Source organism: Heterocephalus glaber, unplaced genomic scaffold (assembly GCF_053883595.1).
Source record: "Heterocephalus glaber isolate CG9 unplaced genomic scaffold, H.glaber_assembly_v1.0 deba00001272, whole genome shotgun sequence".
In the NCBI taxonomy this organism is placed as follows: domain Eukaryota; kingdom Metazoa; phylum Chordata; class Mammalia; order Rodentia; family Bathyergidae; genus Heterocephalus; species Heterocephalus glaber.
The window spans coordinates 374,233-398,043 of NW_028258235.1; the positions used below are offsets into that span (position 1 = coordinate 374,233).

Here is a 23,811-nt window from a genome sequence, read left to right on the forward strand (position 1 = left end):
ATATGGTAAGGGCCTAGTGAAATAGACATCCACACATTGCTCCTATCTTTTGGAAAAGGCAATTTTCCCACACACATAAGAAACCTAATTTGACTTAGAAATTTGAGTTTTGTCCACTTTTAAACTAAATTATTTTATTTTTCTCTCACAGCACTCCTAGTTTAATAACAAATCAGGCTCGGCTTGAAGCCTTCTCACCACTGCTACACACAAGCACAGTTTATTATTCACACTACCAACTACCCATTTAATACATTTCCAAGACTACACTCGATCGAACACACACTCACACACCCCTCACACAAAGTGATGCTTCGGAATACCTTACACTTGTATGGAATAGGACACATTTTAAAAAATCTAACAAATTACATAGTTTCAATTTGTGGTCCTTTTTTTTTTTGGTGCCAGGGATCGAACTGGGGACCTTGCACTTGCGAGGCAGGTGGCGGAACCACGGCGCTAAATCCCTGGCCCACGTAGTTTTAATTTGTACAAACTGCGTGTTTGCTTGTTTTCAAAATAGATAGCTCCTCCGAAAGAAGTAACACATCCTCATCTGACACCTTCCCCGTGGTGGGATCAACCCTCTGCCCTGGGGAGAACCTCTTGCCGACAGTGGACCTATGGCCCGCTCCCGGAAGCCGGCAGGGAGGCACTGCCTGGAGAGACCGCGCGTGCCAAGTTCCTGCGGGGAGGCCCTCAGCGGCGTGTGTGTGCAAGGATGGCCGCTGGGGGGCACTACACAGGGCGGGACTTTAGGACCAGGGCACGGGAGCCGCGTCCACACAAGGATGGCCAGTGAAGGAGGAGCCTCGCACGCAGAACAGGTCCGTGAGCGGCGAGTGAGCGCAGGAAAGGGTTACCGGAGCATGTCCCCGAGTACGCCTGCGCGAACCGGGAGTGAGGCGGAGCCAAGGCCTGGCCCTCACTGCCCAGGTCCTAGCAGTTTACGAAAGACCAAAAACATGGACTCTGCAAGTAATAAAAGTTTGTTTCCCTCTCGCCTACGATTGACTTATGGATTAATTCCAGCCCCAGTAAGACTTCATAATGAGAGGATGTGGGCTAGCCTGTGGGCTGGACAGTAGCCAGGGCCTGGGCTTGGAGCTCACGGTCATTGGGACGTTGATTCACAGAATAAGGGAGCGCGCAGCGGCCAGACCCTTTGTTCGGGGACCCAAAGGCTCTGCCAGGACCTGAGATCAAGACTCCCAGTGCACCGCTGCCAGGACCCTGCTCGGAGCGCGCGGGCTCCCAGACCCGCCCCGCGCGCGCGTCCCCGGCGTAGGCTCCGCTGCCGCTGCCGTTGTCACCATTCCGGCCTCGCTGCCGCCCGCCGCCCGCCGCCCTCGCCCGCTCCTCTGCGCCCTCGCGCCCCGCCGCCGCAGCCCTGGCGCTCCCCGCCGGCCCCGCCGAGGCCGCCTGCGCTCTGTGCCAGCGCGCGCCCCGGGAGCCCGTCTGCGCCGACTGCGGCCACCGATTCTGCCGGGCGTGCGTGGTGCGCTTCTGGGCGGAGGAGGACGGGCCCTTCCCGTGCCCCGAGTGCACCGATGACTGCTGGCAGCGCGCCGTAGAGCCGGGCCGCCCCCCGCTCAGCCGCCGCCTGCTGGCTCTGCAGGAAGCGGCCGCGGGGCCGGCGCGCGACGGCCCTGCTAGCGAGGCCGCGCTGCAGCTGCTGTGTCGCGCCGACGGCGACCCGCTGTGTGCCGCGTGTCGCATGGCCGCAGGCCCCGCGCCTCCTGAGTGGGAGCCGCGCTGGAGGAAGGCCCTGCGCGGCAAGGTGCGCGGGGATAGGGGCACCTGCTCTGTCCTCTCCACCCCACCCTGGGGTCCCCGGGGGCCCAGACCCCTGCCTTGCCCCTCCCTCCCTGGTGTCCCGAGGAGCCCGAACCACTCCCCTTCCCCGGGTCCTCCTGGTTTTCTGGTAATCATGGCCCTCTGCCCTCTCCCCTCCCCTCCTTGGGGACTTCTCCTCTGGGTCCAGACCTCTCTCTACCCCGGGTTCTTGCCCTCTGCACTCGGTGCTGACCCCACTCCTCCCCCCCTCCAGAGGTTGCCCTGTCCGCCTCCGCGCGCGCCGCAGCACCTGGTCCTGCAGTGCCACATCTCCCACCCCACCTCGGGCCTTGTGCCCCTTCTCATCCTGGGTGCCCGGAGGTTTCCTCTCCTGTGGACCCCAGGGATGGCCCCGCTCACTGCCCTGAGGGGACTGCCCCCCTTACCAACCTTGGTGGGGGTTCTGTCCTCAGGACCAAGCTGTAGCCCGACTTCCAGTGGGCATCTGAGGCTGGCCCAGCACCTCTCTGCCCTCTGAGGTTACCCTCAGCCCCACCCCCGTGCACCCTGTTCTTGAACTTTCTCTACTGGGATCTCTTGACCATTCCATTTGGCAGCTGCCGTTGCGCAGAACCCCACCTTGAATCTGGCCATAGCTGGGTCCTTGGGCCCTGGAGCTGCACCCCTGGAGCGTAGCTGGGGATCAGTGTCATTTCTGAGAGCTTGGCCAGGTCCCTGGGTCCTGACCGCCCTGCCTGGCCCTGTCCAGGGAGGAAGAAGCAGGGCTGGCTTGGTGAGCTTCCGTGGGTCCTGGGGCTGCTACCAAGGCACACTGTAAAGGGAGGGTCCAGGCTGTCCTCCGCACCATCCTAGAGTGACTGCTGTTGATTGTCCCCTTCCTGAGGCAGGGTGCTGAGAAGGCTGAGCAGGGCCCGTGTGGACTAAGTTCACCTCAGAAGGAGCCCATTTAAGAACATGGGTTGCAGGCCGCCCTGAAGAGCTACCTGGGCTGTGCCCAGCTCCTGGGAAGGTGGGGAACACCCTGTGGTATCTAGCCTTTTCCCTTTTACTCGGAATGTGGCAACCAGAGGTCTTGTACCGGGGCTATTCTGGGGCAGACTTAGTGGGATCAGTGGTGTGAAGTCCCTCAGACTGGCTGAGCTGGGCCCCAGACCTTTTGCCCATCTCACAGTATGCAGCTTCTCTCTCCCAGGAGAACAAGGGATCTGTGGAAATCATGAAAAAGGACTTGAATGATGCCCGGGACCTGCATGGCCAGGCAGAGTCTGCAGCTGCTGTGTGGAAGGCAAGTGGCAGTGTGAGGTGGGGCCACTTGGATGCAGGGCCTGGGCTGGAGAGGGGCCTTGGGTGAACTTCCTGAGCCTGGGATATTTTTCTAGTACGTGTTTATGGGTATTTCCCAAACAGAGTCTGGTAAAGCCAGTGAGAGTCCTCTTCCTCCGCATGTTTTGGTCTTGTGGCCACGGCTGACCCTGCGGTGTGTGGTCCAGGGCCAGGGGGTGTCATGTGAGTCTGAGGGGATTCTTCCTCACTCCTGCTTCCTGGATAAAGTCTTGGCTGAAGGGGGCCCTGTGCTCTGATCAGGATGTGGCAGTGAGAGTCCTGGGAAGACGACTGCGTGCCGACAGACAGCTGTGTGCTGCAGTGTGAGGAATCAGCTTCAGTAGTCAGTCCTGTGTGTCTTGCTGGCCCCACATCTTATGATGGCTGTGTCTGTGCTGAGCACAGACAGACCATTTTATTGTCATTATTCCCTAAGCAATGCAGTAGAATACCTACATAGTGTTTACACTGTGTTGGGTGTTACGATTTAAGGTACACAGGGTAACATGAAAAGGTTCTGTGAAATCCTGTGCCATTTTATGGAAGGGGCTTGAGCATCCAGATGTTAGTGTCCTTGGGATGAGGGTCCTGGAACTCATCCCTGCAGGAGACCAAGGGATGAGTGTGTAGAAGGAGACAAACACCCTCCAGACTGGACCAGAGCATCGAACTGGTGTAGGACAGACGAATGGGGAAGATCAGACACATTCGTTGACACAGGTTGGGGAAGGAGGGACAGAACCTTTGTGAGGAAAGGAAGACCCAAAGCAGCAGTTGTCCAGTCATTACAGACTGAGTGGGTTGACGAATGCAGGTGGTGAAAAAGCAACTGAGTGATGCTGGAAGGCAAAAAGATAAGAGCTGTTTTAACAAGGTCTGTGCAGAGTCTTCTTGGCCTGGATGACAGGAGTGTCCATTGTCCGTTTCTTATGGAGAGGGTGCACTGGTCTATTTTCTAATGCTGTAACAAAATCTAACACTGAGCATTTTATAAAGAAGAGGTTTATGTAGCCCCCAGGTTTGGGGGCTGACAGGCTGCATTTAGGTGGCTCCATTATTTCGGCTGTGGTGAGGGCCCCATGGCAGGGGGCATTGCTGTGGGGATGTGGAGGCGATCAGGAATCAGAGAGACTTGCTCTGTTGACACCAGCTTGCTCTTTGGGAACTAAGGGGGTCTTGGAGACCCCCGAGGGCCACCTCCCCCTGGACCCCTCTGAAAGGCTCCACTGCCCCAACACCACTAGGCTGAGGCCAATCTTAAGCATGCACAGCTCAGGGGACACATGGGGACCACAGCAGAGTGTCTGCCCCTGAAGCTCTTGTCCGTTTTTGAAGTGGCCTTACACTTCAAAGTGCTGGCAGCGTATTTTGGGATGTTGCAGACTGGACTCCCTTGAGCACAGACAGGTTTCTTGTACCCCAGGGCTGGGGGCATGGGCTGAGGTACTTGCAGGACCCAGGGGCACAGGTGTCCTCTCTTCTTCCCTCCTGCAGGGACATGTGATGGACCGCAGGAAGAAGGCCCTGACTGACTACAGGAAACTGCGGGCCTTCTTCGAGGAGGAGGAGGAACACTTCCTGCAAGAGGCTGGGAAGGAGGAAAGCACCCCAGAGGATGAGCTGGCTGACCCGGCCGAGCGGTTCCAGTCTCTGCTGCAGGCTGTGTTGGAGCTGGAGAAGAAACACCGCAGCCTGGGCCTGAGCATGCTGCTGCAGGTATTGTGCCCTGAAAGGGAGGCCTGTTAGTGACAAGCCTGGAACTGCATCCTGCCTGCCTGGGTCGTGGCCTTGGGGCTGCAAGGGGAGGGGATCGGGCTGAGGAGCGAACAGGTGTCCTCGGCCTTCGCACGGGACTGGGTGTGGGAGCACTGAGGCGCCCCCTCTGGGCTCCAGGGCCAGAGCCTACCGGACAGCCCTCGGGTTTGGCCTGGGGCCAGGCCCACGTGTGTGCCGCACGTGCAGCAGCTGTGACAGGGTTGCCCGTTTGGGTGGTGTCACACTGCCTCTGGTCTGGGTTTGTGGTGCCCAGGACAATAGCTGTCTCTCTCTGTTTCTGCTTCGGTCCCATAACATTTTTTTCTGTCTTTCTGTTCATCTTTTTTTTTTTGGGACCGGGGATCAAACTTGGGTCCTTGCGCTTGTGCAGCAGGCGGCGAAACCACTGAGCTAAATCCCCGGCCCTTCTGTTCATCTTTCTTTGTCTCCTTACCTACTGCTCTGTCTCTGTCTCCATCTCTGTCTCTTCCTGTCTCTGTGTCTGTCTTCATCTCTGTCTCTCACTGTCTCCATCTCCATCTCTGTCTCTCTCCCTTTTCTCCCTCCCTGCAGTGAAGGCACTGACCTAGCTGGGTCTCCCTGTTCCCGAGGGCAGAAGGGACCACCCCGCATAGCTGGCCCGCAGCAGCCCCCCCACCCCCTCTGGATCCCTTCTGCCACCATCACCTGCCACCCTGGATGGAGCAGCTGAAGCAGCACTATCGCCCGAAGGTCTGGGTCTCAGCCAGGCATTATTTTCCTCTTCTCGAGCTGTGTGTTCAGGCTCCACCACTGTCTCACGAAGTCTAGTCTTGAGCCCTCCCGTGAATCTCCTGTTCCTCGCCTGCCCACACAGCCTGGCACCTGGTGTTCTGGGCCATCTTTGTGGTGCCCAGCACGGGCTGATCACAGGCTGTTCTTCCCCAGGTGAGGGCACACGACGCACGGCTGGATTTGGGACTGGTGCCAGGGGAGGGTCACAGTGGATGTGACCCAGCTCTTGTAGGGAGGGGAGGAAGGAATGGCATGCTCTTGGCCTTTCTGAGGGTCCTCCCTCGGGTCCGGCTGTGATTTATGCTCAGCACCCTAGCCCTGGTCTCCCCTTGGACTGTCTCTCTTTCTCCTTAGCTTGGGCCCCTTGGCTACTGTCAGTGACCCCAGAACATTCCCACTCTTTCCTCCCCTCCTCCCGTGGAAGGGACCCTTTTCCCAGGGAGGGGCAGGAGGCAGCTCCCCCAGACATCTCCAGGCCTACCCTGGGGTATCACCCTGCTGTGTCCTTGGCTGCTTGTTTCCGGTTCTCTCCAGTAGATGGGGTTCACCACATGCGTGATGTGGCCATTGCAACACTGCCTGCAGTGTTGCTATGTGTAGATTAGTCCAGACTGGAATGGACAGAGTCACCAGGTCTGGGACACAGATGCAAATTCGAGTTTCGATTCACTGCAGCATGCGATTCAGGGCTTGACAGGGGTGCAGATGGGGCTGTTTTGAGGGACAGTTCCCATCCTGAGGAATCCCTGGGCTTGGATGTAGCGGCTGTATCTGACCTAGTTCTGTGGGCTGGGCTCTCAGAGCCGAATAAAGTGGGTTTGGTCCAGCCTGTTTGCTTCCTGTCATGCCTCTGGGTGCTTCTCATGCTGCTAGGCAGTCCCCAGGGTTAAGGAGAAATCGCTCAGTGACACTGAACTCATCAATCAGCATTGAGACAGGTGTGTGGTCATGACTCACATGGGGAGATCAGGCTGTACCTCAAACCCAGCGTTGGGGAGTGGGAACCTATAGCCCAGGAGTAGGAAGGGGTCCATGTGTGGGAAATGAGGGGCTCTGGACGAACCCAGTGAACAGGATTCTTGCAGAAGGTGCCAGGGGGCTAGACACCTGCTGGGTGTGGGAGGGTTTCATTATGAATTTTGGGGGGAAGTCACCTTCAGACCATAATAGAAGCCCAAAAGGCTCATCTCTTAGGGAGAGATGCTTTAACTTGTGGGGTTTTTGTTGTTTTTTGTGGTACTGGAGATAGAACCCAGGGCTTTTGCACTGAACTGTGGCATTTTAAAAAATTTATTTTCTTTCTTTCCTTTTTTTTTTTTGGTACTGGGGATCGAACTCGGGTCCTTGGAATTGTGCAGCAGGCGGTGAAACCACTGAGCTAAATCCCCAGCCCTCTTTCCTTTTTTTTTTGAGACAGGGTCTACTGTATAGCGCAGGCTGGCCTTAAACTCACTATGCAGCCCAGGCTAGCCTTGAACTCCAATCAATTCCCCTGAGTCAGGCTCCCCAGTGCTGGGATTACAGGCCTTCGCCACCACACCTGGCATAAAATTTCTTATTTCTGAGACAGGGTCTCACTAAATTGCCCAGGGCTTGAACTTGTAACCCTCCTGTCTCAGCCTCCCAGAATGCTCCCTAGATTTTTGAGCAATAAAAAAATGCACATTGACAAAGAGTGATGGCCCGACCCTGTTAGACTGGGGTAGGCCGCAAAGCAGCGGTCTATCCCCACCTCCCAGCCTCTGCTGGTGGGTGCAGAGGGGTATATCATTTCGCAGACTTCATCAGATGAAGGGCACAGTGAGAAGGACCCAGCAGTTCTCCCCACCTCCTCCTAGGTCCACAGAGGGTGCACCATTGTAGACGTAGCAGGCAGGGAGGCACCCAGTGCCCTTCTCTGGAGAGGTGGGAGTGAAGGGGAGTTAGCACCGTGGATGCCACAGCCTTGGCGAATGGGAGAGCCAGGTGCCAGCTTCTAGGTGAGGCTCCAGGACACCACGAGAGGTGCGAATGCAGGGCCCACTCTAAAAGTTCGCAGGCATAAGTCCATCGTTGGAAAGAACACCTCAAACAACAATGGAAGTCCATGCCTGTGGGATGAGAAATGAGAGATCAAGTTTGGGCAATGAGGAGAATGAAGGGAATCACGGTACGAAAAGGAAACAGGCTGCCCTTTCGTGGAAGATAGGCAGGTCTTGGGGCAGGAGTGACCTGTGCACAGCCCCAACCCGGCGGACGGACGATCAGGATGCCTTGTTCTGTACACTGGAGCACTGTGGCCCCGGGGGGAATTAGGGTTGGGGGACGGCCCGAGGCACTGCCTCCCACGCGCGTCTCGTTGTGCAGGAAGAGGTTTTTTCAGTACTGGCGCGTCCGCCTGGGGACGGCTCTCCCAGGGCCCGTCCTGCCCGGGGTGTCACGACACTGGAAGACTCTGCATTCCCTCCCCGCGGGCCGGACACAGGTCAGGCCATCTCCAGGTTCGGACATCCACTTCCGCCAAGACCCAGCGGGCGTAACGCGCTCATGTCCCCTTCCCCGACTGCCTGCTCCAGGTTCCGAGGATCCTTCGCGTCTGGAAGCAGAGGAGGTCCCTTCTCCCACCTAGGAGACGGGCTAAGCAGGAAGGCTAGGTCTGCGGCTTCCAACCTGCAGAGGCGACAGTGACGACACTGCCATCTCCCTGCTGTGCTCCCCCCGGGTGATCTGGGCCGTATGCAAATAAGGTGACTTTCCAGGCATCGTTTGATTGGACAAAGCGTTCCGCGGAGGAGCCAATGATGATCCTGTGCTGCAGAGAGCCTTCAGGCCTTTGGTAGGCGCAGTATCCACAGCCCTGTATTAAGGCTTTTTGGCACGCCCTGTTCTCACAATCCGGCTCCGGGAGGTTCCGCTACCCCCTTCTTTCGACCACCCCGGCCATCGCAGGCCACCACACTAACGGAGACAGGGTGCTCGGTAGGGACAGGCTTGATCGTCTCTTGCGAGGCCGCAGTACCTGGTGGCCGAGCAACCGTAGGTGATTTTGATCACCCCGTACCGCCTGCAGCAGGCCACCCACTGGCAACGACTAGGAGGTTGCAAGGCGCGTGGCCGCCTTGTCCAACATCCCGGCCGTGGAAGACAGAGAACCACAACACCTAGCAAGGCAGTTGAGGCTCTGGAGCCCTTTGATGGGTACTAAGTAAATAATCAAGAGGGGAGCTGCTGATATGGCTCCTTCTCCCCCAGGCCCTTGTGTCTTTGTGCACCTGACATCCCAGTGTGGAGCTTGGTACCTGAATTAGCGATTGCCTTGGTTTTTAGGAACAAAAGAAGGAGCCTCCACTGGTGGAAGTAGGCTGTCTGAACCTGTGTGACAGTCGTGAGTTGTGTTCCACGCCTTCTGCCTTCTTTCACCCAACAGTGGTCAGGCATGAATACTTGTGGAACAGATTTCTCCAGCTGAGGGAACACTGTCCAGAGCAGAAGTCATTCCCCAGGAAGCACACTCGGTACTGTCGGTGTGTTAGCCCCTAGGAAAGTTATCAACCCCAGGGACTCAGCCAGCCTACAGAAAGAGGGCTCAGTGCTGGATTCTGCTGGGTTCAACCCTCCTGGCTTATTTAGCCCTTCTTATCAATGTCTCTTTCAATCTCTCCCCACAAAACAATATAAAACTCTTGCTGACTGACCTCCTTTCCCTATGTTGTGACGTAAACTGCACAACTAGAAATCCCAGCCTAATAGAGCTCTTGGTCTTTCAGAGAGGCTGTGATCTGAATAAAGACCAGGTTCCAAGTACGAGTGAAATATGGTTGTCTTTCTGTGCCTGGTCTATATCACTTAACATAATGTCCTCCAAATTCATCCAGACGACATTTTCCTTTTTATGGCTAATTAGTCCCATGGCTTTTTATACAGCTCCTGTCCAGCTCCTTGTTTTGGAATATATGTTTGTTACCCATGATAATTGTGATACTGTGATATATGTTTGGCTTTTGTCCCAGTTTCTTACCCTGCAATTCTTAACAATCCCAGAAATCTTCAGACTGATAGTTTTTTGTTCGATAATGAATCGGCCACTGGCCAGCAGCCCTGGGCGGCTTCAGCTCAGGGCTGACACTGGAAGACCAAGGCAGGATCCCAGGGTCGGGCCTCCCCGAGGGCAGAGGGGCTGAGGTCCAGCTACTCTCCAGGGCCCAGTAGTCAGTCCCGCCCCAAGGCCAGGGCTCAGAGGGCTTCCTGGGATCTGGGCATGGGGAGGGCGGGCCCAGGGAGGACAGGAAGCCCAGGCTCCCCACACCTGGCCTGTGCTCTCCTCCTCTGCACCTTGGTAACGTCCTGCTGATGAACCAGGCACTGAGCCAGCCTCTCCCAAGCCCTGAGAGTGACAGGAACAGTCCATCCACCCGAGGAGAGGTTGTGAGTGTCAGGCTTCATCTGGTCGTGAAATGGTTAATGAATATATGCTGCTTAATTCCAAGCTATAGTTAAAATGGCAGCTCTCAGCAGAGCACACAGCAGATGCAGGTGGTGCTGGCTTCTGTGGCTTCTTCTGACACAGGTTGTCCTGTCTTCTAGCAGATAAAACACAGGACAGAATGTCATGGGGAGGAGATGAGACAAGACCCTAAAACCATCAAGTACAGCACGACACCGTCTCTGCCTTGACTACTGCATGTACCCCCATCTGTGACAGATGTGTTAGACCCCTCTTCCTCCCAATCCCCCATACAAACCCCTGTCTTTTGTCTGTTGAACACTGATGGGCCTCTCACCCTCAGGCCACCTCCACCCTGGTGAATAACATCTGTGCCTCTTTGCTTTCCACTAGCCCACTCAGGTGGTCTCATATCTCTGTCATTTGTCACAGTGGGGACTCCACTTTATAGCCAGCTGGGGTGACGGCCACATTGGGACAGAGCCCCCACCTGTGGGCGGTGTGGTCTACAGGTAAGCAGTGACTGGGCTGGGTTGGATTAGAGGACGCTGGTTTTCCCTGTAGAATTGCTTGCTAGCTAGTGGGGAGAAGTTCTTAAACTTTTGGGGTACACAAATCTCCAGTGTTGATTGCTGTGGTGTAAGAGTTAGGAGAAGCAGGCAGTTAGCTTTTCCATACAATGGTGTGATAGTACTATAATCTCCTTTCACATGAGTTGCTCTTTGTTGCCAGAACACTTAGTGCTTTATAGATGTTTTTGATTGGCAGTCTCTGAAGTGACCCATGTTGCAGAAGTCCCACAAAGTCTTGATTCCAGGACCTCACACACACCAAAATCTGCAGGTCTAGATGCACTGGTGCTCAGAGCCTGTGGTGACACAGATTGACTGAGCCTGAATCTGTCCGTGTGGTCCACTTCTGAGTCTCACCCTGGGGCCAAGGACCAGGTACTTCAGATGCTTTGATGCTTCCACTAACCCTTCCACTGCCTCACACACTAGGGCAGCAGGGATGCTGGCCCAGTTTTCATGATGGGAAACTGAGGCTGTGGATTAAGATGCCCAAGACTGCAGCTAGCCCTGGGGATGTCCTTTCCAGCCCAGCCCAGCTTCCTTCACAGGGGGGATTTAGCTCAGTGGTTTTGCTGCCTGCCATGTAAGCGCAAGGACCGGAGTTCGATCCCCGGTACAAAAAAAAAAAAAAATACAGCACTGCTGATTTCATATTTCCATGTGTTGTAATTCTTTTTGAGAATAATTTAATTTTCAGATTATTCTATTTATAAAAGTAAATCATATCTCCAAAAATTGTTGGCCACAGAAAAGAATAGCCTAGATAATGAGTATTGATTGAAAGGAATAAAAATGACATAAATAACTTATATTTTAACATGAGTTTTTAATCTTACAATGAATAACACTCTTCTTCTGATCATACATTGTCTTTCACTAACAGAAAAGTTCCTAAAGCTCAGCTGGCCACCAACACCCCCGGGTTCTTTACGTGTACTCCTCTGTCTTCCCCACTAAGCACACGGCCATTTTCCCTGGATACCACTGCTCCTCGGAAACCTCGCTTGTGGTGATGGGCTGCCACAGAAGTCAGGTACGCGGAGGGACACCACAGACTTCTGCTGAGGAGCAAGAAGCAGAGGACCAAATGAGTGCTGGAAAAACACTGGGCACATGGGGTTCACTCCTTACTCTCTCATCAGTGCTAAATCCAAACCCTAAAGTGGTAAGGACAGATTTACATCTCAGGAATATAAAAGGTGTGGCTGAAAAATATGGTGAATGTTTAAATATGAAAATCATCACAGTAAATGACACATTGCCATGAATCCCTTTCAAAGTACTCCTCCTCACTTCAAACACTTATCCATCATCCCTGCCACCTCCTGAAGCTACTCCGGAAGTCCTCTTTTGCATCTTTAGTGGTGCTAGTGTGGCGCCTTGGTGTCTTGAATAGATCAAAATGTTCACCTTTCCCAATCATTTTGGCTTCGGGTAAGAGCCGGGAGGCTGAGGCAAGAGAATTACGTGTTCCTGCCCAGCCTGGGCAGCTTGCAATTTAGCAGAGACCCTGTCTCTAAACAAGAAATCAAGAGGGCTGGGCATGTAGCTCAATGCTAAGACCCTGGGTTCAATCCCCAGTACCTGAAGGGAGGGAGAGGGAGAGGGAGAGGGAGAGAGAGGGAGGGAGAGAGAGACAGAGTGGAAGGGGGAGAGGATGGTGTGGTGGACCCCCTCTGGCTTTCTTGCCTGAATACCCTGAGATTATGGCCTAGGACCCACGGCGGGTGGGTAGGGGCAGTGCCCAGAGAGCTGGTAAAGCTCCTTGCTGGGCACCTCCATGATGGTGTTAGCATTAGGGTCGGGGAAAAGAGAGTGAGCTGTGGACTGGACAAGTGCCTTGCTCTCTGAGGGCCCTCATTTGGACTTTGGGCTCAGGACACACCTGGCATGGGGTCTTTGCCCTTCAGGCATGGTGACATCAGGGATACCCCCAGCTCGCAGGCAGCAGGTATGGGGCCTCTCAAAATATCCTATCCTAGTGGACAAGAATATCCCAAATATCCTGTGTCCTACTAGATAACACAGATCCAGGCCTTGTCCCCAAATCCAGTCTGATTCCAATGCTCCCTGATACCCAGCAGCCAATTCTGTGGCTGTCCTGAGAAAGGACAGAGCTTCCTCAAAGGCATCGTGCAGGGAGGCAGGCATAGGAGGTTCACCCGGTGGGAGAGGGCAGCTGCTTGTTGACTGCCCTCCAAGGGCAGGTGCAGTCACCAGGCCTTTCTGTGGTCACACAGTGTTTTGGGGAAGCCACGTTCCATGCAGATGTTGAGCTTGTGATGCCAGAGATCATTGCCAGGAAAAGCTGGCTGCCTCTGCACCAGTTTACTATTGAAAAGGCTTTTCCTGAAAGACACCTTGAGCTTTTTGCCATTAAGGAACTGTCACGAGTGTCCAGAGTTAGCCGGTCTCATGGGCTGGGGCTTCTCATGGGAACGGGGGCACAGTTCAGCATGCCAGTGAGGGACACTGGAGTAAGACATTGGTGCCACCACTGGCCAGGGCCTGCCAGGAGGGCTGGTGTCTCCTCCTGCAGTGAGGGCCTGGCAGCTCTGACCCGACCACCAGGAGCCTGGCTGAGGAGTCCCCTGAGCAAGCAGGGACACTCCTGGGCCTGGGTTACTGGCAGTGGGCACAGGTATCCAGAAGAGAAGCAGCAGGGGCCAGCATGGCCTGTGAACTCCCAGAGGGCTCTGTGTCTGTCTGTGCCCTGCAAGGCAGGATGTGGGTGAGGACAGGGATAGGCCTTGAGATGTGTGTGCTTATTTTATTTATCCAGTCACCTGTCAAAGGACATCTAGGCCATTTCTGTATCTTGGCTAGGGTAAAAATGCTGAAGTGAACATGAGTGTGCAGCTGTGTCAACACACTGATTATGTCTTCTGGGTTATACCTGTTGGGACTGCTGGATCACATGGTAGCTCCACATTTAACTTTTCGAGGAACCTCCCTTCTGTTTTTGATAAAGGCTGAACTAATTCCCATCCATAGCATACTGTTGAATTCTCTCTTTTCTTTTGGTAACGGCCAACCTGACAGGTTCCAACTGATAGCACTGGCACCTGATGATTAGTGATGGTTTCATGTACCTGTTGGCAATTGTATGTCTTCAGAGGAATGTCTATTCAAGCCCTTACCTCATTTTAAAATAAGATGATGATGATGATTATTATTACCATTGGTTATTGCTGAGTTTTTATTTGGCCTTAACAAAGGAGCTGTTGTCATTTACCACCACTTGGATGAATCTGGTGAGCACTGTGCTGAGTGCAATAAGCCAGGCACAGAGAGACAAATACTTCATGATCCCACTTATAGGAGTCAAAGCCTTAGCAGGAGAGAGCCAAGTTGTGGTTTCCAGGTCTGAGGGTAGGCAGAGAGGGGGAGTGTCACAGGTAGAGAGCTCAGCAGCACAGCGTGATGCCCACAGCAGCAATCCTAGCTTATGTACTTCAAGTTGCTCAGAAGCAGACCTGAGTATTCCGACACAAAACTTAAAATAAAGAAAAGCCCTGATAATCAAGGAGGCAGGAGGAGAATTTTTTTGTACTGTTTGTCTTTGTCCTCCATACAGAATATATACGTGCATTTGGGGGAACTGGTACAGATGTAAATATTATCTTGATCATTTGCCATCCCCACTGACCCCTCTCACGCTTCCGCAGATCCCCTTCCCTGTCTCCAAAAGTGTGCCTCTCTGTTTCTTACCATCTCTCCTTTATTTCACTCTTTATTTATATTTTGGGATTCTCATGCAAGAGAAACCATGTGATATTTATTAGTATTCTGTATCCAGAACAGGTAAGAAGGGTTATCGTGTAGACATGTCACATAGAAAACCAAGATAAAATGGTAGTTCTGAACTCTGTACAACAACAAATTAAAGGGATCTCTTATCCCAAATTAAGAGTAATAATGAGTGAAAAACAAAACAAATCAAAAGAAGCTGTAAAGGGCAGGTCAGTGGTTGCCTAGGGTAGAGTCTGGGGGCAGGGATCAAATTACAACAGATTCCAGAGACCCTTTAGTGGGGAAATGTCCAAGCTCTTGGTAGTGTTGCTACATGACTGTATGTGATGACCCCAAATCATTGAACTGTACCCTTAAAACTAGCAAATTCATTTCATATAAATATCACACTAATAAATAAAAAGAGGAGAAAACATGTTAGAAATGTAGCACCTTGAGGATGCAGTGAGGTGTGGTGCGCCAAGGAGGCTGAGACTGGAGGATGGTAAGTGTGAGCTCAGCCTTGTGAACTCAGCGAGGTGTTATCTTAAAATAAAAAGGGCCTGCAATGTAGCTTAGCAGGAAAGCCCTGGGCTTAATCTCTAGCAAGGGCTTTTCTCTCTAATCCTCTCCTATTTCTGTCCATGCAAATGCCAGCTTTTCTCTAAAGCCCAGCTCAGGGTCACCTGCTTTCATGACATTTCCTGGCCACTCCACCAACCAACCACATCTGTACTCTTGACCCTGAGCCTGGAACACTAGGACTTCCTCTTTTTTGCATACAATACTGAGAGGTTTCTACATAGTCCTTGTTCTCCCTGACCTGGGGAGAGGTGTGACAGTGTCGCCTAGCTCCACACTGGCTGCAGTAGGCTGAGTGAGGGCCCCCAAAATATGTCCAAGTCCCAACCCTGGCACCTGTGAATGGGACTTCTTTGAAAAACAGGTCTTCGCAGGCATAATTAGGGCCTGAACCTCAAGATGAGATCATCTTGCCTTCGGCTAGGCTTGGAATCCTGTGACGACTGTCCTCCTAAGGGAAAGGCTAGAGAGAGTTAGAGCACAGAGACACGCAGAAGACAGAGATCTGATGCTATTACAAGCCTAATCTGTTCTCTCGATGGAACAGTTGGTGTGACTTCTGTCCTGACTGAACTCTGACCAATGCCGAGGGCAAACCTGGGAATAATGGCATCTTCTGCATGTCATGGCATGGAAGGGAGAGAAAAGGATTTGAGGTTGACTGGGTGTCTGGATGGTTTCTGAGAGGAGTAGTAGGAAGGGAACAAGGAGGGACATGAGGAGAATAAGGGGAAGGAGGGGAGAGGAGGAGGAACAGAAGGGAGAAGGAGAAGGAAAGAAGAGGAGGAAGAGGAAGGAGAGGAGAAGGAAGAGAGCAGCTTTTCCCCTTGGCTTGCAAATGGTCACTCTCTGTGTCCTCTCAGGGTCTTTCCACTCTGGGTACCTATGTGTTAATCTCTTCTTCCTAAGAAGATACAAGACCAATGGGGCCAGGTCCATCTAAATGACCTAGTGTTACCTTAATCACCTCTTTAAAGGCCAGTTCTCCAAAAGCAGCTACTTTCCAATGCTCTGAGGGCCAGGACTTCAGCATATGGATTTGGGAGGAGAGGCACAATTCAGCTCCTGAGGTGTTAGCAATATTTTACACAGGCTATAATAACCAACACCAGAGGCAGGAGCAAGGAGAAGGCAGGTACTGCTATCTACCTAACAGACTCCTAGAAGTTCCCTGAGGAAAGTCAGAGGCCTGGGTTGGGGAGCCAGTGGCTTTCTGCATCTCTCTGACCACTGAGAAAATAGTCAGGGGCCTGGGGTCGTGAGTCCAGAGGCAGAGGAATGGCTGTAGGGGCCAGAAAAAGTCCACAGAATGCATAGACCAGGGAGCCATCAGCCACACTGTAGAAGGAGATCTCCCCCACATCCCAGTCCAGGAAAATGCCCACCCTGTGGAGGGGCTGGGATGGACAGAGGTGCATGCTGGGGTAGGAGAGGGCCCGGAATCTCTTCTTGTAAAGCTCCACTGTCCAGAGGCCATGCTGGGGGGCCTTGGGTACCCTGCCCTCCCGACCCACACTTTCCTGGCACATGCCCAGAGTCCAGCCTTCCGGTCTCTGACCTCGACCTCCCAGTAATACCTCCCAGCCCAGAACCGCTGTTGGGCCAGGACACAGAGGTCCTGCTTGAATCTCTTGGTGCTAGGGGGCAGGTCTTGGTCGAAGAGCAGCTGCCGCACACTTTTCTGATCCTCAGACACAATGAGTTTGGGACTCGCGGTGTCGGGGTCCAGTTATGGGCTCACTGTGAAAAGAGAGAGGCTTAGGCACTGAGCTTGTGCTTCTCCGTCCCCACGTGTGTCCCCTCCATCTCTAGGTGGCCTTTGCTGTCCCCATGTCCTGTACCGGGAGCCTATTCCAACAGCCTGTCCCCAAGCAGGGAGACACACAGGCAGGAGGCTGGGAGGTCCTAGAGAGGGGGGAGCGTGACAGTAGGCGTGGCCAGGCCGTCTCCCAGTTTGCTGGTGTGTGTGCTGGGCTTGCTCAGGGGCTCGCAAGCCCTGCTTGTGAAAGAGACGGAAACACAGAGACAGACATAGAGAGAGACTGAGAGACAGAGCCAGATAAATGAGGCAGAGAAACAGAGAGATAGGGACTGAGACAGAGAGAAGCAGATACAGAGAGGCTCAGAGACAGAGACAGAGACAGAGAGACACACAGTGAGTGGCAGGCAGAAAGAGAAAGGTCAGAGGTGGTCAGAGGTAGTGAGAGGAGGGCTGCCAGGGCGGCATGCACGACACAGCCTGCCGTGGGCTCGGTGTGCCTTCCCTCTCCTCCGGACAGCTTCAGGAGGGCTTCACCTGCCCCGGTACTGAGACAAAGATTTTCCACAAACTGATTCTTCAAGGAAGCCGCCTTTTCCCTTGTGACCCACACTTGGTCCGCCCAACTCTCCGCTCAAGCTGCCCTCCAGGGGGTGTGGCAAAGGAGGCAGGGCCAGCCTGGAGTCCAGCCGCCCCGCCCCGTAGCCTCTTTCCCAGCCACTGAGATCACCTACAGCCAACTGGCCCCTCCGATTCTGTGGCTGCCTGGGTGGCCCTTGGGATTCCCAGGTACCCTACCATTTCCTGAGCCTAAGTCCCTGCTAGCTTCAAAGATCGATGATCTTCTGTGGTCAGACCTCAGTTTTCTTCCCAGATGCCTCCTTTCTTCCTTCTGGAAGGAAATCCTGCTCCCCTTTCCTTTTCAGCAAGGACTGTTTGCTTGTTCTTCCCTGAACATGCTTCTTTCCCCCACATTTCTCCTCCTCTGTCTGCCCTGCCCTTCTCCCTTGGCTTTGAGCCACAGGCTGGAGCTTATTCATGGTTCATCTTCATTATGGCCACCTCTCTTCCTGAGGAAGTAGACGGGCTCCTCATGTTTCCCACCACTCCAATCCTATCGCCTGTCCAAAAATGTGTTTCACATTTTAAGGTCTCTGTGAAGGTTCTCAGCACAGAGAAATGTAACTGCTTCAGGAGACAGGAATGTTCCAGAAAGTTAAGTCAAATGAGTAGCTCTTTTGGAGCTCTCCTTGGAGTTTCTATGCAAAATAAGAACACATCTATGTTCTCAAAAGTCCCATAAAACAACTAGAGAGGAAGTCTCATTCCAAGGACAGCTGCTATACAAAAGAGTCCACTGGCCCCTGCCCTCCTTCCTGAGTCTGTCATGATATAGCCTTTCCACCCAGCCAAGGGTAAGCTCTACTTCCAACCTAGGAGCCCAAACCTTGGGACAGGTCCCCAGCTCCTGAGGTGATACATAAAGACACGGGCAGAGTGAAGAAGAAACAACCAACATTGATGACGACCATACTGGTCACTGCAGCAAACCCTCTGGTGTGCCAGATTCTGCTGTGGATACTATTGTGCTGGAACTACTGCAGCCCTTTAGGATGCATCATCCCCAGAAGACAGACACTTGGAGTTCACACCCAGAGCTCACAGCCGGCACCCTTCAGATGTGGCTTTGCTGTGCTCTGGATATGGATTGATTATCCCCCAAGGCTCACATGGTGGGAGTCTGGTCCTTAGAGTGGGATGCTGGGAGGTAGTGGGACCTTTAAGAGGAGGGCTGAGGCAAGGCAATTTGGTCATGGATATCACCTCAGAGATTAGTGTTGCTCTCTAGGGACCATTGTTAGCCAACAGGAGAGTGAGTTGTTAGGAAGAGTGAGCATGACCCCTCAGCTCCTCTTTCTTCCTGTCTTGCTATGTGATCTCTTGCACACACTTTTGCTATAATGCCACCCACCACGATAGACTCAATGCACAAGCAGATGACAAACTGATGGGACCACCTGATCTTGGACTTTCAGCCTCCAAAACCGGGAACTAAAGAAAACTCTTTTCTTCATAAAGTTAGCTTGCTTCAGGAATTTTGTTATAGTAACAGGAAAATAACTAGCACAGGGTTCATGCTCAGACTTGTTCATTTCTAAGAGCAAGGCATACAATCTGTCTGGGTTATCCAGTGAAGAATAGCCAACTAAGGGAGCCCTCAGAGATAAGGGTTTTCACTGGTGAGTTGTAATCAGGCTGTTCTAGAGCTGGGACCCCTACTGGCCTTTCCACTCCTGCTAGGTTTGAGGAGACAGGTGGAGCCTTGGCTCAGGGCTTGGCATGGAGGTCCGTGGTCTGATGGGGTAGAGCCCCCTACTCACCATGGAGTGGCGCTGCCACCGCCATGCTGGATTGCTGGCTCTGCTCCTGTCCTCTTCTCTCTGTCTCTTGCCTCAGTTGTGTCCTATGTGCATTCCTTTGACATTTCCCAAAGAGGCAGATGACTCCGGCCATCACGAGTCCCATGGCAAGGAGGGCGAGAGGCAGGGCTAGTCTCCATTTTGTGAACTGAGACCCTCTGGAGAGGTGTGCTGGGGGATTCCAAGGGGTCAAGATTAGCAAGGGAGAGAGCATTTTGTTTTCAGAATACACATGCTACAGGGTTCATGGGTTGAGGGGCTTGATGTTACAAACCATTACAAAAACATTCAGGAAAATGCATATATTTGTATATATGATGCAATGGACTGAATGTTTGTGTCCCCCAATTTCCTATGATGAATCTCCCCCACCCTGTATGGTGTTAGGAGGTGGGGCCTTTGAGAAATCAAGAGGTCATAAGGACAAAGCCTCATGAATGGAATTAGGGTCCCCGTAAAAGAGACCCCAGTGCCCCCTCACCCTTCCACACGTGAGGATCCAGTGAGAGGGGCAAGCTGTGAACTAGGAAGCTGCCCTCACCAGACACAAAATTTGCCACACCTTGACCTTACATGTTCAGCCTCCAGGACTCTAAGTAGCACATTTTTGTTGTTTATGAGAAACTGAGGCCAGGATGGACTCACTTGTCATCACCCATATGGGTGGCCACAGCAAGTACTGGGCCTTTGTGTGCATAGGAGAGAGATATTAGATATCTGTCTACTTGTAAATAAGCAAAAAGAGAGAATGATTAAAACACATGTGGCAAAATGTTAAAAATGTAGTGAATCTGGGTAAAGGATACAGAGTTCTCCATTATTCTTCCAAGTTATCTGTAAGTTGTTTTAAAATAAAACTTTCATTGAAGAGTAAAACAAGTCCTTCAGTAGGTAAATGGATAAATTGTGGTTTGTCAAGACAGTAGAGTATTATTAGCCCTCAAAAGAAATGATTTACACACCATGAAAAACATGGAAGAACCTTAAATACATTGTACTAGTGAAAAAAGCCAGTCTGAAGAGGTTATATCCTGTGTGACTCTAACTCTATGACATGTGGCAAAGGCAAAACTGTGAGGACAGCAGAGGTGGTCTCCAGGAGTGGGAGGGAGGGATGAACAGGCATGTATGCAGGATTTTTATGCTGGTAGAAGTTACACATATGTGCAGTTGGGGGTGTAGAGAAAATCTATGTACTTTCTGCTCACATTTTTTTGTTAGCTAAAACTGTTCTAAAATGTTTTGTGAAAGACCAAAACCTCATAAAACAATGATGGGGTATACGTTTTTTCTTCCCTCTGAAATGCAAGGCCCCTCGGGGGGCTCTCCCAGCACCCTCATCTCTGCCCCATGTCAGTGACCCCCACCCAGAATTGTGTCTTTCCAGGACCGCTGGCCAGGCTGTGGACAGAGACCGGCTACCCCTCTCCTCTTGCGCAGGCACCACAGCTGTGTCCTAATGTTCCTATGTCCATGGGCTTGGACACCTGCACTCAGTGATTTGCAAACAGAACTGAACAGGATACTCACCAGGCAGATGGCTCTCAGCTACCTTCCTCCCAGGGAGGAGGGAGTTGGAGATGGAGCAAGACAGGGCCTCCACAGCCCCACCCTGGAGGGCCACCCTGGACACCACAGCCAAGAGGCCAGTGGTGGGCGAGACTGAGAAGTTAGTCTCAGCACGCACTGTCTGTCCTCTGTGGTCTCTCCACTCTACCCAGGGCTCTGGGTACCAGCCCTCAGAAGCACACTCTGCCCAGACACCTCTGTCTTGGGTGTGGATCGCTTGGATTCGGGGCCTGGAGCCCAGCCCTGAAGGAAGAAGTATTAGCTGGAGTCTTTGTAGAGGCAGCTGCTTCCATGACAACAAGAATAACAACAACAACAACAAAGTCTCCAAGATGCTTGGTACTGACTAGGAAATTTTCACAAATGACCTGCCCTAATACAGCACTCTCTTTTCCTGGCTAAAATGGGACAAAATGAAACAGAAAACGTTTCAGAAGATTAGCTGAGTTTACTATGTCCCATGATTAGTGGGTGTGGGGATAGGAAGGACTTTGGTTGGTCTGACCCAAAGAAAAGTTCCAAGTCACCTTGGAAAATTGCCCCCCAGCCCCCCAAACAAAAACAACAAAAATCTCTCCACCTCTGCCTCTCTTGGTCTTGCTTCCTCTCTCTCCACCGCCTTTGATTTCTCTCTTCTGTACCTGTCACCCCTCCATCTCCTCTCCCTCCCTCCCTCCCTCCCTCCCTCTTCCTCTGTTTCTGGCCCTCCTGCTCTCTTGGTCTCTACCTCTCTTGCTCACTTCATTTCTCATTTTCTCCCTCTCTGTCTCTCCCTCCTTCTCTGTCAACCTCTGCTGTTGCTCTGTCTCTCTCTGCCTCTGCCCACCCCCGCCCCATCTCTTTCCCTGCTCCCTCTCTTTCCAGGGCAATGCACTCAGAACTGCATTCTCAGACCAGCGGAGGGCACGTGGCAGGGAAGGAATCTCAAGGATCTCAGGTCCTGCGGACTGTCACATTAGAAGCTCCAGGTAGGCCTGGGTAGCCCAGAAATCCTGGGCACGCCCTCACCTGCCACTTGCAGCCACAGGGTGGTGCTGGCATGGGCCCTGTCTTCCGTGAAGAGGCAGTGGTAGCTGCCGTTGTCCGACATGGTGATCCGGTGGATGCGCACCGCGGCCTGGCCCCCAGCCATGTCCCGGTCCACGAAGCTCGTCCTATTGCGATACTCGCGCATCTGCTCCTCGGGCTCATCCCGCCCTGCGCGGCGAACATGCACGGCGGGCGACAGCTCCTCGCGGAACCAGCGCAGCTCCATGCTGTGCGCGCTGATCCTGGGAGACAGCCAGCAGCGCAGCTCTGCTTCCTCGCCCACCACAGCCAGCACGGGGTCCTGGGGCCCCAGCACTTGGAAGTCCGCCTTCCCTGACGGGTGGGGTGAGACCCAGAGGGACTGCTTTAGCTCAGCCATCCTGGTCCTGGGGCACGAGGACCCCTAGATGCAGGGTGGGGGCAGGGACCCCGGGACCCCTAGGGCTGCAAGTTGGGGGTTCAGGGACTCGGGTGCCCTTAGGGCCGGAAACTTAGCCCACTGGGACAGGGACGTGGAGACCCCAGGGCTGCGTGGGTGCTGCTTACCGTTTCCCACAGGCGGGAGCTTCAGGAAGAGCAGGACAAGAAGGCCGCTGGCAGAGAGGCTGCTCCATCCCCCGTCCTTTGCCATCCCGGCTGGAGACAGACATACAGGGTAGATGGACATCAGCCATGTGGGACAGAAGCCACCACAAGCGTAATAGAAATTAAGGGAAAACTGTCTTGGTAGAGAATGGTTGCTCCCTGCACCACCCAGAGCTATTAATCTTGGAAATGCCTCACTTCTAAGCTTTGCCCTCCTGCTTACTCGGGGTGACAGAAACCCCAGAGACATCCTTGGGTATGAACGGAGTTTAAATTCTCACACACTCACAACAGGGTTTTTGCCCAGCCTGTAGCCCTTTACCCCCAGGGAACCCCAGGGTGTTAACAGGGAAAACCCAAACTCAGATCAAGCCACTCAGAGGTCAGAATGATGTCAACAGATTCCCACAATGTCCCGTTTTCCTGCTTGCCCGAAAGTACATCTACAGTTGGAGGTGGAGGACACAGGTCTCTCCCCCAGCAGGGATGGACACGCCACTACACCTGGTCATTTTTGGTGGCCATCATAATAAACTTGGCTTGAAGGGAAGGTTTTGGAAACGGCTGCTATCCAGGGGAGGTTCTTCCCAGGACACCTCACAGAGTTGCTCATTATGATTCTTATCTTCCAGGAAAGCCCAGGGGGGCCTCCCTGCCCCTTGGCATGGGGAGACAGTAAAGAAAGCTAAGACCTCGATGAGTGCCATGAAAACAGAAAATACTCACTTACCTCTGAGTCCAGCTGCCAGCTTCCCAGGAAGACACTGGTGACTTTGAGGAAATCAATTTAGTTTCCTGGCAATTCCAGGCAGACTGTACTCCAGCTTCTGTAGAATCCTCCTGTTACTCTTGTACAAATAACTATGATTTTTGGCAGTTGCAAAAGAAAAAAAAAGCATCCTGAGGGGGTATGCCCAACAGTACTGTAGGTGGAGGATAAACTTGCTGGTAGCAGGAGATAAGGGAAGTCACAAAGCCCAAGTGCCAGGGCCCATGGCAGGACAGCCTGCAGGGCCAGGGCCAGGCTGCCCAGGAGCCCCAAGGAGGGGACATGGGTAGCCAGTACTGGGATCCCAGCCAAGTGTAGAAGCTGGGGCATTCAGATATGGTTATTTGGTCATGGAGGGACTTTCAGATTGGTCAAGTGGGAAAGTTGTCATGATCATGTTGAAGCTGGTTGAATTCTCCATTGTCCCTGGAGGTGTCTGCCCAGATATTCAGGCCATCCTCTTGCTCATCCCTTCTCTGTGCCCATGGCTGGAGTCCTGGGAGTGTGTTCTCCCTGGAAGCCTGAATGGAGCTGCACTTAGAATCTTCACTCCTGAGAAAGGCCCTCATGTTCGTTCTTATTCTTCGTTCTGACTCACTCAAAGCCTGGATATGTTCCTGAAGAGTTTTGATGGGAGAAAAGCTACTTAGTTCTTCTCTGAGGGTGGAGTGTTTGCCTTAACTCAGCAGACAGGTACTGAGGACTACAACATGCTCTTG

General features: G+C 53.0%; 2 protein-coding genes across 6 annotated transcripts; one reads left to right on the plus strand and one right to left on the minus strand.

The window, feature by feature from the left end:
* The first annotated feature begins 794 nt into the window (after window positions 1–794).
* On the plus strand, window positions 795–13,825 carry Rnf187 (ring finger protein 187). Its single transcript, XM_087211020.1, is given in 7 exon segments — window positions 795–882; window positions 1,211–1,358; window positions 1,360–1,783; window positions 2,993–3,085; window positions 4,618–4,839; window positions 10,508–10,587; window positions 11,531–13,825. Coding segments are annotated over 7 exon segments (1,185 nt in total). The 3' UTR covers window positions 11,661–13,825.
* Btnl10 (Butyrophilin-like protein 10) lies at window positions 11,520–23,811 on the minus strand. 5 transcript variants are annotated; one of them, XM_087211048.1, is made up of 6 exons: window positions 23,054–23,178; window positions 22,285–22,374; window positions 21,718–22,071; window positions 20,671–20,952; window positions 19,102–19,311; window positions 11,520–11,705 (listed from the first exon to the last, which is right to left on the minus strand). In XM_087211048.1, the coding sequence occupies exons 2-6, from the start codon at window positions 22,367–22,369 to the stop codon at window positions 11,677–11,679; spliced, it is 960 nt and encodes a 319-aa protein (XP_087067174.1). In that variant the 5' UTR covers window positions 22,370–22,374; window positions 23,054–23,178; the 3' UTR covers window positions 11,520–11,676. The 5 variants fall into 5 exon arrangements, with proteins under 5 accessions (XP_087067174.1, XP_021107769.1, XP_021107768.2 ...); XM_087211049.1 differs by lacking the exon at window positions 11,520–11,705 and adding an exon at window positions 13,963–16,701 and having other exon boundaries at window positions 23,054–23,811; XM_021252110.2 differs by lacking the exon at window positions 23,054–23,178 and having other exon boundaries at window positions 22,285–22,573.

Coding starts and splice junctions, on each gene's coding strand:
- Btnl10 (XM_021252110.2), bottom strand. CDS start 22,573: ATGTCTCTGGGGTTTCTGTCACCCCGAGTAAGCAGGAGGGCAAAGCTT. Junction 22,072..22,284: donor GCTCCCGCCTGTGGGAAACG/GTAAGCAGCACC, acceptor CCCACCCGTCAG/GGAAGGCGGACTTCCAAGTG. Junction 19,312..20,670: donor AGCTGAGAGCCATCTGCCTG/GTGAGTATCCTG, acceptor GGAATCCCCCAG/CACACCTCTCCAGAGGGTCT.